Below are 15759 nucleotides of genomic sequence, written 5' to 3'. Positions count from 1 at the left end.
CATCCCATCATTTCCTGAGGCATTTCTTCAGCCGGCTGGTTATTGGCTCCATCGATTTTTTTTTTCTCCCCTCCCTTGCCACCCACCCCCCTCCATGTGGACCCCTGAGCCACGTGCCTCGCTGACCTGGCCACGCTCACTATTCTGTGTCCGTAGACAACACCACCACCACCGCCGCCCGCCCGCTTCCCCAGCCCATTGATCTCCCTGGCAGATCTCCATGACAACCCGTCGTCAGGCTGTTTCCGTGGCGACGGCGGGGTTGGCGTTTAGAGTGATAGTGTTTCTGGCATGGAGGCCACTGTTTGTGTGTGTGTGTGTGTGTGTGTGTGTGTGTGTGTGTGTGTGTGTGTGTGTGTGTGTGTGTGTGTGTGTGTGTGCATTCCCAGCGTACAGCAACATGCCACACACACACATACAGATACGTCAACGCTTTATTTCTATTTTCTTTCATCTATTTTTGCTTACTAAGGGAGTTTCCAAACTGTGTGTGTGTGTGTGTGTGAGAGAGAGAGGTGTGTGTGTGTGTGTGTGTGTGTGTGTGTGTGTGTGTGTGTGTGTGTGTGAGGTGTGTGTGTTAACATTTTGCATCTCTCCTGTGAGTTCACTCTCTTCTCTCACTCGGTCACCAGTAACAGGGTTGGATTGCAGCCGAGGGTAGATTAGAAATGAGTGCGGGAGTGTTTTGCTTTTTTTTTTTTGCCCCTCCCTCCCTCCCTCCCTCTCCTTTACGTCCGACACCTCATACTGCTTCTGCACTCGTCCTCCACATATTCACTCCCTCACCTCCCCTCCAAATCTTTTCCACTGTGTTCATCTCCATATGCAAAGTGCCCCCCCTCTTCCCTCCTCTTCCCTCCCCATGGCTCTCTGATGGTATGATCTTTTCTCTACTGCTATTTTTTTTTCTTCTTGTTTTCCACCCGTGTCAGTCTTAGTGTCATCACTCCACACTGCATCAAGGTGTTTTTTTTAGCTGTTTCTCAGTTAAACGGTGACTGTAATATCTTCTGCATTAACCCCAGCTGCAGGACAGACTATTACTATAACGATACATGACTATGAGGGCGTATGTGAAACTGGAGGAAGTAGAAAAACTTGTGATTCTTGTGGTTTTTGTCTGTGTGTTTAAAGAGACTAACTAGGTAGCGAGATTCTGATGTAATTGTTCTGCGTTAATCGTGCTATTTTCTTCTTTTTCTTCTTCTTCTTCTTCTTTTTTATAATTTTAGATGTCTTTTGTAGTTCAAAGGCACACCTTGTACGAAAAATGTCCTAGCTGTCGATCGTTAGTTTTTCACATGTGCTTTTCAATGTCTGCAAGTTTGATCTGTGTCTTGCTGTAGCTGTTTTTAGCTCCCTTAATCCCCCACCTTTGTCTTTTTTTCTTTTTTTTTCATCACACCTCTTCTTCCTCTCTCTTTATATATATACATATGAGGGGCTGTGCAGTTGTGGCACAAATCTCGTAGCAACTGCAGCTGGCGCCATCGTGGAGGTCCACCGGAAAAAATATGTCGGATTTAAGGCAAAAGAACAGAAAGCAGATTTTAAAATCAATACCACACATGTAGCTCCTGCACATGTGGTGGTTTGATTAGGTCTTGTAATATAAACTGGATTTACTCAAATCTAAAGAAGTTAAACTCAACAAACAGCTCATTTTTTGGTATTTTTAGCCAAGCGAACAACTTTGCCTTTATTATACAACTACTGGATGCTACAGTGCATCTAATAAATGTGTTAGGTAGTGCTCAAATCATCATTTAATTCAACTGTAATATGTTTATCTACATGACAGCCCATGCACTACCAACTTAAATGTAGAATTAGCGTCTGCAGGCTGAAAGTAACAGTCGCTCAATATGATGTTAAAAGAAAATATAAATGGCAAAGCTCCGTCAGCAGCTTAATCATATTTGGTGTAAAAAATAAAGCCACAATTATTCAGTGTTTTTCTTACTGTCGACAAATTTTAAAAAGTAAAGCTTTGTTTTGTTTGCCTCTTGATTCTCTGTCTGTGGCCCAAAGTCCATCATTTCCAGACTCTATGTATCAAAAATATGAACGTTAATTTTAATTAAAAGCGAGCTTTTCTAAAACGTGTGCGTGATTTAGCTTTTCAAACCCAGTTACGACGGCGTACGTGGGATTAATTCACAGTTTGTGTGTGCTCATAGTAATGAAGGGTCAGGGTTGATTCCGTTGTCGGTGTTTCATGAATAACATCAGCTTTATTGTTTAATAAATGTCACTTTTTTATTACTTCTAAGTCAAAAACGGTTACACAGACGAACCTTAGCGAAGACAAAGTTACGTGGTGTAACTCAAAACGTTCTTCTCATCTTGCTCAGGAGCTTATAAGACCAGTATGGCTGCCACACGATGCACTACGCCTACACCCTGAGAGCCCGCTACGTTTCCTTCTTTCTAACTTCTCTCCTCTGCTGCTCCTCCTCTCCTCCCCTCCCTGCTAGGGTTGCTTGTCGTAGTGTCTGTCTGTCCGTCTTGTCTTGTCTTGTTTTGTCTTGTGTGTCTTGTCTTGTCTGTCTGTCTGTAGTGTTGTGGTTGCTGGGACAGATGCACTGATGCCTGTGATTCGATGCTTTATCTCCACTAGCTCCAGTGTAGGTTGGAGGGGCTTAAAGATGATCGCAGGAGGACCTTCAGCTCTCGAGTAACTATCCCGCCCCCCCCTCCCCATCCTTTGCCTTTCCCTCACCCTCCTCCGAGGAGCGCGCAAAAAACAAACGCCCCGCTCTGTGTCTCCCCCCTTTCCCCTCCTCCCTTCCTCCCCCTCCTCGCTTGCCCAGCCTATCTCTCTCTCTAGCTCTCGCTCTCACTCTTTTTTCTTTCTTCTCGTTTGTCTCTCTGACTGTCTGTCGCCCACCGGTCTTCTTTCTCGTCCTCAGTCTGTCGTCACTCTGTCTCACAATTTTCTCTGTCCGGTCTGTGGGATTCTTCCTTTTTTTTCCTCCGTCTCCCACGCACACTTTTTTCTGTCACTTGTCGTTCAATTTCTCTCTCTCTTTCTCTTCCTCCTCCATCTGTCTGTCTGTCTCTCTCCGTCTATCTTTGTCTTTTCCGGTTAACATGCTCTGCTTTCAGTAGCTGTGTCTGGTGTGCTGGATGTCTGTTTTAGTAGATGCCATCAGGCCGCTCTAGTGGTCTTTCTTGTTTTTTCGTTCTTTTCTTCCTGTTTTCCCTCTTTTTTCTGCTATGTCTCGGCTCTGTAGTTTAGTGAAGTCTGTCTAGTCCGTGCTTCCTGTTTTTGTTTGTTTCTTTTCTTTCCGGGCTGCGGGACCACGTCATGCTGATCCACCATCCTTCCACCCTACCTGTCTTTTTCCTATCTCTCTGTCTCTCCATCCCTCCTCCTCCTCCACCATCCCACCCATCCTTGCCCCACCTCCCATCTCTCCCACCCTCTCACCCTCTTGGCTGTTTGGTGCCCAGTGGTGTCACAGTTAGCCCAGATATGATGGCGGTGAGGGAGGGGAGGAGGGAGAAAGGTGTGGGTGGGTGGGCTGGTTTGGGTAGAGAGACCTTCACCTTCACCATGGGTGTTTTGGTTCTCCATACACCACACACTGCCCACACCCAACTTATGTGACAGCAGCAGGTCACAGAGGTTATTGAGACGCAGCAGTTGCAACGAAAGGACAGCTGACAGACAAGCAGGCAATTAACTATCAGTCAGTCAACACATCGGAGTAAAGGTAGACAGACAGGCCAGAGAGATAAATGGAGAGCTAAAGAATTTCCTCAAAAATGCAACTTACAATTGGACAAAAGATGATTTTTAAAGCAAACAGACACTTAAGTTTCAATAACTTCGCTGAATTTCTGGCATCCGAATTGATTCTGGCTTGGATTTATTTGCTTTCACTGCACCCAGAGCTATATCGGTGCGGTTGTACAAAGGGATACTATTATCCTGTGCCAATCTCGGAGCCTGAAAAATTTCAACTTGCGATTCTCCTTCCCTTTATTTAGTCGTTCCCCGAGGCTGAGCTTCCCAAAAAAAAAACACGGTGTCTACTTTACAAGGAGTTTTTTTTATTTTTAAAAAGTGCCGTGTTGCATCTGTAACATCGATGCATCGGAGCTGTTAGTTTCCCAAAAATACCCTTCTTGAAATCGATGTTGCTGAATTCTGCTTTACAGGTAGCAACCAGGACGAGGTGCCCGATCTTCCATCTTAGTCTCAATTTCATTATGCGTACTAATTTAACACAGGTTTTGAGGATGTACCATTAAACATACCTAAATCTGCTTGATTATAAAGTGTAATTTTGATAATATGGGAAAACAGAGAGACTAAGAAATAGTATCTGCACAAAACAATTCCAGCTCATAGTCCACTTACTATTGATCCTTCTCCATCCCCTGATGATGACTGCACGATAAAGGCCGAAAGCTCAGGAAAAAAAACTAGCAGGTGACATCGTTTTGACAAGGAGAAAAATAAAAAAAATCGTTCTTTTGTTAGATTTAATTGAAGTTGGCGTTCCAAAAATCACCATTTGATCGCATTGCATTGATTTCTTGTAATTACAAAAGGCTGCTGCATGGCAGTTAATAGAGTGTTCAGTTTTCATTATCAATACGTATGTGACAGGAGGAAACAGGGTTTGATGGGAAACGTGGTCTTTTTTATTTTAAGATGGAAGTCACTAACTGTCTCCAACATGCATTGGAAAAAGATCAATAATTTCGGCACCAGTTTTAAATTTAGTTTGCTCTCCGTCAGCTGTCAGCGGTCTTCAGGTGGCTTTGGGAAGCTCAGCCCATTCTGCTCTCCTCCCCACCTCGCCACAGATTACAAACAGTGAAGCGCGAGAGAGAAATCTTACTTCACCATCTTGCACCACATCTGAACAGCCACTCTATATCTATAACTCGACACTACATCTCCACTACATTTGATGTTACACCGTAGCACAGTTAATACATCTTGTTATGACCTTGTGATACAATATTGTCACTCTGTATGTTGTTGCCTTTGTCCGTATATATATATATATATATATATATTTCCTCTTTTAGTGCTCTAATCCGATCTGTGACATGTCAGTGCATTTATCAGTGTGAATATCACCTGTGATATGATGATGTAGTGTACAGTCAAGTGATGTTAATGACAATGCAGGAGATGCAGCCATCTCCCGACAGCAGGACAAAGTGCACAGTTGTAGTGTGACACAGCTCTCTGCCAATGCTTCTGACTGTCGTATAAACAGCTTCTCATCTCAAGCATGTCAAAAGAGCAGCCCGGTTTATCTCAAATTACCACTACCTCTGCTCTCTCTCTCTCTCTCTCCCTCTCTCTTTCCTCCTGCCCTTCGTCTTTCTCTCCCCAATCGCTCTCTCCATCTTTAGGTGCAGTCACGATGCAGCAGCAAAGAAAATATCCTAAGATCAAGTGAGTACTAAGTTTACGATTCAAGAGCACCATCTCTCTTTTTTTTTTTCTTACAGTGCGTCATATCCGTATGTCACCAAGTGCTCTCTCTCTCTCTTGAAACACACATAAATAGATTTTAAATGCGCATGTTGATGTGACAATACGAGCATGTTCTGTGTGTTTGTCTGTGTGTGGCTGCTGCGTTGGACTTCTGTGTGTGTGTGTGTGTATATGTGATGTTTTTGCCAGAGGTTGTTAAGCCTCATGTTAAGCATCAGAATATGCCGTGGAAGCGTATAAGTGTATGTTTAAAGGAGAGAAATTGGGTCAAGGGAAATTAAAGCGCAGCGCCTATTCTTTGCTGTGAGGCAGAGAGGCAGAGCGAGAGACAGATGAAGAAGAGAGAAGGAAAAGAGAGGGAGAGAGAGTGAGAGCAGATTACATATTAGTTATACCTTTCTTTGTTCCTTTTACCTTTGGAATTATTAGAGAGGTGTTATTAGATCAACATGCCTGCTATCGTTCAGCTGGGTTCCACAACATCTGCAAACAAACAGGAATATGCACATGTATGCATATATATGTACACGCACTGCATAAATAAATCATGTTAATCCAGTTATCTTGGTGACAGTGATGTGGAAACACATTAGATTACATGCGTTTTTGCAGATTTTTGGAAGTTGACCTTTACTGCTGCAGCTGCAAACCCAGTGAGCTCAGATCAGTTTGATTTTATTTATTTATTTTTTTCTGTTTTTTGGGCCAAAATAAAATTCTTAAAATACTGTTTTTGTCTCCAGAGATAAACGTTCAAACTGTCTAAATTAAAATGCTAAAATAGGGTGAGTGAAGCTTAAATTTCAAAGCTTTGGTCTTGATCTATGTCTGAAATCACTCCCTGTTCTCTACCTCGTGCACTATATTTACTTTACTTTTTACTCACATTACAAGCACAGAAAAGGAAGAGGTCATTTGGAAGCAATCCTGATCAAAAACGTCTTTGAAAAAATGAAAATCTGATGATATATTGTTATCAGACATGAACTACTGGCCCTCAAAATCCAACATGGGTCAACTGTTTGTTGTGCAGTGACAGTTTTGTCATATGGTTTGATTTCCTAAACGACTATTTCTTGAATTTAGCGTATGTAATGTCACGTGTCTTCCCAGGTCACAGTGCAGTGGACATCACCAAGGTGGCCCGGAGGCACCGCATGTCCCCTTTCCCCCTCACCTCCATGGACAAAGCCTTCATCACTGTGCTGGAGATGACCGCCGTCCTGGGTACTGAGATCATCAACTACAGAGGTAAGGAGAACACGTGGTGGGTTGTTCCTTTTTCACTCGTACTCGTTCATGTCTCCTGGCTTTAACTTTGCTTGTTATGCGTGCTGACATCAGCCGCCAAGCATGCCGGGACGTTGAGGAGTCATACCTTTCAGATCACATGACAGCATCCCGGTCCACGACTGGACACTTCACTGAATCAGCACTCTCTGTCTGCGTGCCACACACGTAACAAACAAACCTTTCCATACGACCTTTGTGTCGTTTGCATTTACCGTTCATGATCATTTACTGACATCATTTACTTTTCTTCATTCTGCTTTTGTGTTGAGAAACATTTACCCGAGCTGAGTGGGAGTTCTGCTCATGATTTCTTTGGATTCTCCTTCAGCTTTCACGCAAAGTGATTTAGTCCTTAACGATAGAATCACTGCTGTTTTTGAGACAATGCTGCACAGGATACTGTAGATGGTGCCTGTGTATGTCATTTCAACTTACTCTGACAGTTCAGCGGGATTAATAACGGCCCACACTGACAGAAAGATAAATATACTGCATTATTGTCACTGATGTATTTCCAAGAGTGCTGCTCGTTTTTCAAATTAAAGCAGCTTTAATTAATATTGTGAATTATATGTATAATATAGGATTAAATGACTTAATTAAAATGACACTTTATTGACTAACCCACGGAGAATTATCACCTGACTCTGCAGTTTCTCTCAGCTCTAATGATCTTTCATCTCATTTTGGTTTTATGGCCCGCAACTTCTGTGTCATATTCAGACACAGCAGGAAGCTATTTTCCATTGAAAAGGCTCCAAATACCGGCTGTGCACTACCTGCCCAGCACCAAAAGGTTTGCAGATGGACAAAGTTATCAGCTACCGGTGAAGAGACGGGATTACTGAGCAGCTGAGGATTCAGATATTTCCTTCAGGAGAGAGAATAGGGAATATCGGTCTCACCAGGTGGCCAGAAACACCAATACAAAACGCTCCTCATAAAAGGACTAATTATCCTGTTATTGAAGCTAAAAAAGCCAATCACAGGTGAGAGGTAATTAGTAGAGTCCTGTATTACTATGAGTGATTTGGTCATGTAGTAGCCGAGCTTTAGTTTCCCTAACGGTGGTCTCGTCTGGTTGCATTAGTCCCGCCAAAATAAGAGTATAACAACTACATTTAGGGTCAAATCTCAGTCAAAGCTTCTGTGTTGGAATTACGTTGTGTTGCTCATGTACGGTTAACAACAACTGCACAGACATGAATCTGTTATAAATGTAGTCATGTTGTATTTGTTCTAATTAAAGCTCCAGTATGTCAGATTTTGGTGGATTTATTTACAGAATATGGCAGAAATTTAGTATAATATGAATAGCTAAGTTTTCATTCAGTGTATAATCACCTGAAGGTAAGAATCACTGTGTTTTTGTTAACTTAGAATGAGACCTTTATATCTACAGATGCCGTTGGTCCTCTACCAAGAGGTTCGCCATGTTGAACCGCCTAGACTGGCTCTAGATAGGGACTGGTTGAGATGTAGGATTTCTACAAACTGGTCCTTTTTAAAGGCGATGATGTGTCTGTGTTGTGTTTACAGCTTGTTTCTGCTGCCCCCGGGTGGCCGAGAATCACTGTTAATGTAAAAAGAAAAAAAAGTTTAAAAAGCGAAATAAAAAACTCACCCTGACATATTCATGTCTAAACAGACATACGCAGAGAAGTTTAGCTTAGCACCTGTCGGTCTAGTGAGCCTTCTGGCAGAGTGAGGGTAACACACAGCGAGGCTGAGGGCCCGAGGGGAAAAACACACACTCTTTAATTCATCTCTGAAGACGGGTTAGCAAGGATTGGGGGCAATGAAAGCCTGCGGCGCACTTCTAGATCAATGTTGGAAGAAGGAACGTTTCTTTTCACGGATATAAAGTGATGTTTCATGTTCTTGGAGAAGGGAGTGAATTGCAGGAGGACAGCGGGATAAGGAGGAGGAGGAAGATGGGATATGGGGGGGATGAAATATTTAGAGAGACAACAGCTGGAGCAGCTCCCCTGCTGGATTTAGAGAGGTCTGCATGTGTGTGAAGGGCTACTGTATCATAGGGCTGTGCTTTTGTATTAATAACTGTGGAGTTACTCAGAGTTACTCTGGGGTGCAGGGGTATGCTCAGGGTGGCCTCAGCGTGTCATCGAGCCACCCTTTAAGGACCGCCCACAAAATCCTGGACTCAAAACTGTTGAAAAACTGTTTGAACCTCTAACTCCACATTTCAGTAACATATCGTTCAAAGTCTTTTCACACGTTTTCAGCAACTATTTAATGTATTTAGAAAGAAATCTACACAGTATTTAATTCCCATCTATCTGTATGCGAAAATATGCAAACATCAGGCTGTGTATTAATTAGACAAGTGATGTCACAATGTCTCTTGATTTAATGACCATTATGTAACCATTTTAAAACCCGGGCCACCTTTAAGTGATGTTTTTTCAAAGCATCGGATCAAAACACTTCTGCAACAAGACATCACCTCTGTGCTATTTTTATTCACAACTCGGCTTCAACACACAGTTTTAACTGTTTAAATTGGAGTAGCGGTTGTGAAAAATATAGCAGAATATTTCTATATCTATCTATCTATCTATCTATCCTATCGATCTATCTATCTATCATCTATCATCTATCTACTATCATCTATCTATCTATCCTATCTATCTATCATATCTATATATATATTATATATATATATATATATATATATTATATATATATGGTGTGTGTGTGTTTTCTTTCTTCTCTCTAATGAGATGCACTATTTACAGCAGCTCGTTACGACTGTCTTCGATATGTCGTATGCATGTGTGTGGGTGTCTGTATGTGTTCATGCATGTTGTTTCCCTTCAAGTCATTGATATCAAAGCTTAGATCTTCATATTAACACCCACATATAATCATAGCACAAAGGCTCTGACAAATGCTATATATAGCCACACAGCAGCTTAAGGTATTTTAGTGCCAGGATTTTTCTCCTCCACCCACTCTCCCTCTGTCTTTTTCTGTCTTTCTTTCCCTTCCTCACTCTCTCTCTCTCTCTCTCTCTCTCTGAGCTATTGTCTCCGTGCAGAGTCTCTGTTCTTCCTACACGGATGTTTCTTGAGTGTTTTTTAAGTTGTCTGGCTCGGTGGAAGTGGTTAAGAAAATCTGGATGGGGACACTTGCAAGCCTCCACTTGTTATATGTGAATCAGTGAAGCTGAAATAGAAAAAGAGAGAGAGTGTGTGTGTGTGTGCTGGTCAGGTGGTGAGTCATGCAAAGAGATCCTGATGCGAGGTGTCACACTATGTCTCCCTTTAAAACACACACACACACACACACACACACATACACACCTCCGGCACATGTGCCTCTCTGTATCTTCATCTGAATCAGACGCGCTGTCTTCCTCACCCTCTCTGCCTCTGTCTCTCTTTCTCTCTCCAGCTGTCACTCTCTCCCTCCGCCACCCTTCGCCCAGTTTCTCCTCCTCTCCTCATACCCGTGTTCTTCTCCTTTTTTTTCTCCCACAGATGGGATGGGTCGAGTCCTGGCTCAGGACGTTTATGCCAAAGACAACCTGCCACCCTTCCCTGCTTCTGTCAAGGATGGTTATGCTGTGAGAGGTAAGTACCGACTATTATGGCAGGTGATTTGAAATATGTTCCTGTCCTGCCCGACTCAGATCAGTTGAATTCCACTTTTTTTTTTGGCTTTAGTCAGTCGGTATGATGCAAAGCATAGATGTTAAAACATGTGAAACACTAAAAATGTTAAATTAGGCCCTGGGCCACAAATAAACCTGCATCTGTAAAAAAAAAAAAAAGTACAGGTGGCACAAATGTTCATAGTAGTTAAAGCCCATGTTCTGCTCATATGGTACAATGATTGTTCCCTTAAACTAAAAATAGAAAAGACGATGTTTAATGTTTGTTTTTTTAAGTCCTCTAATTGAGTTTTTATCTTGAGGAACAGTTATGGAGCACAGTGGAAGCTCTGCAGGTGGGTTGCACCAGCTGTTCGTGAGTTCAAATTTAGCCCTAAGTGGAGATTTACACTTCACTAAATTAAAACAGGTTAGACCCTATAGGCTATATGTCAATGGTTCCCCAGCACAAACTAGGTCTAATGTCGAGATTAGATGTTACCAGGAGCCAACGGGTTGCATAACTAACAGAGTTAATGTCAGCCTGCTGTATGGACTGTTTAAGAGGTGATGGTATGATATGATAATATGGTATCACACCTAGATTTACAGATTTGTGGTTAAACATCATATTCATAATTACGTTTTTATTAGTCTAAAATCACCTGACAATGAGAACTGTTGTTTTTTATATATTGATAGATGGAGCCTCTTCCACAGAGTCTGCCATTGTCAGTTTTGCAGCCACAGTAGCTTCTCTTGCACACTTGTAAGGGAAGGATGAGGTGTGGGGTATTCAGTCGGTTGTAATCTGCATGCAACCTCACCACTAAATCCTACACACACTATATCTTGTTGTTTGGTCTCCTAAAACATTTTTGGAAACTCTGTTACGACACATTTTTTTATTAGATGACGCTGCAGATCTACGTTAAAGTCAGTTAGTTTACCAGTTAAGATGTTCCATAAAATCCAATCGTGCAACCCAACTTACCAGTTTGAAACTAGTTACAGGTGCGTAGAACTTTGTGGTGGATTTACAAATCGCTGGTGCAATCCAAGTTTACCATCTCTCCTCTTTACCAGATTTTGGTGCCCAGACTGTCGGTGCGAAAGGAAATAAAATAACCTATTGCTTTTCTCCAGAGCCAGAGAGTGTTTCTGCAACATCCACTTTCCATGAGATTGTCTTTCCATTCACTGATTCACTTGTTTTGAAGTTACAGAACTAACCAGGCCAGTATGTCTTTCCTCCTGTTCAAATGACCTGACTGTCCTAGTTAGAGATGAACGGGACACTGGGGCAGTAGAGAACTGCCTCAGGAACTACGTAAAAGCTTCTTCTACCAGGGTGAACTAAGTCTCTGAATTGTGGAACATGGAGGGGGGCTGTCTGGATGGAGACAGGTGGCAAGATATATGTGGTTTTGTTCAGAGAAATGGGTCTCAGGGAGTTTCATTCATAAGGCTGCACTAACTCATTAGAGCGGTTTTCAATGTGAGATCCAGGAAAACTTGGTCGGCTTGTTTTGGTGGAGAGATCAGCAGCTGGGCATCCTGGAAAGCATGGGTGGGGGGGCTTTTAACCTGCAGAGCAGTGTGGCAGCTTGTTGGCTCAAGGCAGCTCCAAACCCTTTGCATGTAACATCTGCTGTTGGTTCTTGCTGATGGAGTAGGAGGAGCAGAAACACCACAGGTCTCTCTGGGTCTTGTGCACCTGTCCTGAGGGCCTGGCACCTGTCCTGGGTATACATGTGCAGATTTAAGAGGATTTTAGTGCTTAGACTGTGGGTGTGGAATCATGAGCAGAATAACCTATTGCTTTCTCTTTTACCACCTGCAACATCCACCTTTTTGCTGTCACAGGAGGGTTAGGAAGTATCAGGAGGAAAGGTGCGCTGAGCATGCTGCAGTTTGGATAGGAAGGAGTTAAAAAGGAGTTAAAAAGCATGCATGCAGTAGATGTTACGTGAGGTCAGGGACTGCTTCAGTGCTGGCTGCATCTGGAAAAAAAAGTCACATATCTTGGTGTTAATTTAAAAACTAGAACAAGAATGGAATCCTTTACTTGTTTTTTCACCAAGGACATTTCGCAATGTCAAAAGTTATCTTAAAGTTTGAATTGTGTTTTTGCACGTATTGTGATGAGCTTCTTCCTCAGTCCTGTGTGTTTGGATTGTAAAAGAGCCGAACAATAAGTCTCAAGTCAGCTGTAGCTGCACTGAGAGGGATGATCTCCGTGCACCTCGTGGCCAACGTGGTTCAAGGATTCGACTGTATGATTGAGAAAAATACTGTGTGCGTCTGTTTAAAGAACAGAAAATGTCAATGTTTCTCTCTCTCCCCCTCTGCTCTTCCTGTTTGTTCATTCTGTAGCCCACTGAAATAAAATGACTCAACTAAATGACACACTCCCACACACACACACACACACACACACACACACACACGTTTTCAGCTGCACACATGTGCAATGCTATTAAATCTTTCTTTTTATTTTAGCGGCTGACGGCCCAGGCGACCGCTTCATCATCGGAGAGTCCCAAGCTGGAGAGCAGGTCCGCGCCCACATTGACACTTAGACACACATGCTTTCTCTCTCTCTCGCTCACACACACACACACACAACCTGTATATGAAAATAAAGTACTTCACTTTTGTCCTTCACCTCACGCCTTGACTAGCTGTAATTGCACACTAGTGTGCTCCCTTAGCAGGTGATGAAAAGCCCTTCCCCCTCTCTAGAAAGGGCCCGAAAGTCAAAGTGCTGCCAAACTATAAAACAGATTAGACCTCTGAGACAAGAGTAGGCTGCAGAGATTTATTGACTACATCGACCTCTCATCTTGAACAAAATCAGCACACATGCAAAGATGAGCTCTATGTATGCCTTTATATCCTTTACAAGGTCTACAAGTTTCTTTACGTGCACTTTTATTGTGTTTTAGTTCAAAACTGTCACCAGCGTGTGAGTGTTTTGTCCGACTTCTTTGTAATTTAGTTTCAATTTTATGTGTCTTTGCCATCTGTGTCTCTGTGCAGCCCACCCACACAGTGATGCCTGGCCAAGTGATGAGGGTGACGACGGGTGCCCCTATACCATGCGGAGCCGACGCTGTAGTTCAGGTGGAAGACACCGAGCTGCTGCGCGAGTCTGAAGACGTAAGTCTGACTTTTACCCAGTGAGCACAGTTAGAGTTGTGCCCGACTCCCCTCAGCTGGAATAGATCCTGTAAAGGGGATCAGTAACTTACTGACTTACATTTATACAGGTACTACTGTGCATAAAGTCTTTACTAACACCATAGCAACTGGAACTGGATTGTGGTTGTTTTAAATGTCACTGAGAGTAAGTTTAGACTCAGAGTCAAACAGACTTCTGGTCCAGTATTGTCAAAGAAAAACCTGTATCTGTTCACTTTGATGGATCTGATCAGCTGGTTTGTCTTTCAGGGCACAGAGGAGCTTGAAGTACGAATCCTAGTACAGGCTCGTCCGGGGCAGGACATCAGGTCAGTGTGTATTATCGTTTAATTCCTCGAATACTGTCGATCTTGTAGAAAATGTCAATCACCCACTCACCTTATTGTTTGTTAGCCAACCTCTCTAAACATCTCAGGGTGAGCAGTATCAAACAGAGCATGGTCTTTTTATTTTATGATCATACTTGGTATTTTATTTACTGTCTATGGGAGAAGAGAAAACAAATACTTATAATAGCCTAAACGTCTCTACCAGAGTGTTTATTTGTGCTACATTTTGGGGTCTTGTAACCTTGCACCTTAGATTACACAGCATACAGAACGCTTTGTACAAATGTTAATTGCACGGTGCATTTTTCTGCATTTTTCAGCATTCCACCCACTCTGTCTCTCTGTCTTTTCACCCTCTCTGCTGTTCTACCGTAGGCCTATCGGTCATGACATTAAGCGCGGGGAGTGTGTGCTTGCAAAGGGCACCCACATGGGCCCATCTGAGATCGGTCTCCTGGCCACTGTGGGAGTCACAGAGGTAGAGGTCCAGAAATTCCCCGTGGTTGCTGTCATGTCAACAGGAAATGAGGTAAGCTGCTAAAAAAAATTGTTTTAAAACTTGTACGTCTTGCTGTTGAAGGTAACAACAGCGTGCCGTCTTTTTTTCTGACAGCGTACCTCGTTCATATTTATGCACAATCAACATTGTTTGCTTTGACTGCGGACACCAGAACAACGTTTAGAGCTGAGTGCGCATTCAGCCGTCTCATGTGTGCTTTCAGTTGCGATGAATGTGTTTATTTCTGACCAGCTGGGTTTCTTTTTAACGCATGGATCATATTTGTCCATTCTCTGTGTGACGGATGTGCAGTTTAAATTTCATGGGGGTGTGTAACCTTCATGCATACTCCAACACCTTGTTCTTGGCGCTGTGCAAGACATGTCTAAATTGTATAAATCAGACATGAATTACTTCTAGGGTTTTTTGTTCTCATCTCACCTCCTTTGGTCAAGTCTGATGAGATAGATGATTGGATATGTTTCTCTGTCTTCTCATTTTTAACGCTGAGAACTAAAATATATGTGTTTGGTCTGGTGTTTATAACTGAAATATACAGTATGTCTGCCCACAAACCCACTATGAACCTGCTAAATTAGATTCAAGTTCATTTTTGGTGTTGCCTTCCATTAATAGTTGTCTATCTAGCGGTGTTTGTTGATGTTTCCTCATTCTGAGATCTCCTCATCAAGGAAACAGTTCAGATTTCTCTCGTTGTCTTGTAGAAAGTAAGTAGATCAGGATGTATGAATGAAAATAGACGGCATACATCCCGTCACAAGCTCCCAGGGGGCAAGCTGACATCCTCACATTGCTTCAGCAAACATCGTAAAAATCCAAAGATGTTGAGTTTAAGTAAAAATTTTAATCGTACAATCAAATAATCATTTAAAGCCAATAGAAACACCAAATGGATGACGTTACTTGGAAACAATCACTAAAATATTGTATTTTTTCTGGAAATCTTTCAAAATCAACCCATTTGTTACTAAATATTATGGTATGATGGCATGTGTCTTAACCCCTTGTCTTCCAGCTGAATAATTACCAACATGGCTTCTTGCGATGCTCAGAGCATTTTATGAATAATGTAAGCCAGGCCATAGAATGTATAAAGAGTATTTCTAATGTTTCATTTCCCCACATCTGTCGTGGAAGCTGCTGAACCCAGAAGACGACCTCCATCCTGGGAAGATCAGGGACAGCAATCGCTCCACCCTGCTGGCTACTATCCAGGAGCACGGTTACCCTACTATCAATCTGGGCATCGTGGGAGACAAGTACGCCTTCATGTTCATGCTCTGAGAACTTGTTACCCCTTCCAATATAATCTAACTCTACTTTACCTCTC

At 42.6% G+C, this 15759-nt stretch overlaps 1 protein-coding gene across 5 annotated transcripts in view; it reads left to right on the top strand.

The window, feature by feature from the left end:
* Positions 1 to 15759, top strand: part of gphnb (gephyrin b) — an 85712-nt gene that overhangs the window by 66852 nt on the left and 3101 nt on the right. For 3 of the 5 annotated variants that reach the window (XM_019277028.2, XM_019277027.2, XM_019277029.2), the window contains 9 exons: positions 2621 to 2677; positions 5383 to 5425; positions 6581 to 6718; positions 10264 to 10356; positions 12879 to 12934; positions 13419 to 13538; positions 13830 to 13888; positions 14285 to 14438; positions 15567 to 15688. In XM_019277028.2, the coding sequence (XP_019132573.1) occupies positions 2621 to 2677; positions 5383 to 5425; positions 6581 to 6718; positions 10264 to 10356; positions 12879 to 12934; positions 13419 to 13538; positions 13830 to 13888; positions 14285 to 14438; positions 15567 to 15688 (842 nt within the window). The remainder of the gene's footprint in view (positions 1 to 2620; positions 2678 to 5382; positions 5426 to 6580; positions 6719 to 10263; positions 10357 to 12878; positions 12935 to 13418; positions 13539 to 13829; positions 13889 to 14284; positions 14439 to 15566; positions 15689 to 15759) is intronic. The other 2 variants (XM_019277030.2, XM_027284442.1) reach the window with 1 other exon arrangement.

This window comes from Larimichthys crocea, chromosome XI (assembly GCF_000972845.2).
Source record: "Larimichthys crocea isolate SSNF chromosome XI, L_crocea_2.0, whole genome shotgun sequence".
NCBI lineage: Eukaryota > Metazoa > Chordata > Actinopteri > Sciaenidae > Larimichthys > Larimichthys crocea.
The sequence above is the reverse complement of the archived record's forward strand: the minus strand, read 5'-3'. Positions and strand labels throughout refer to the sequence as shown.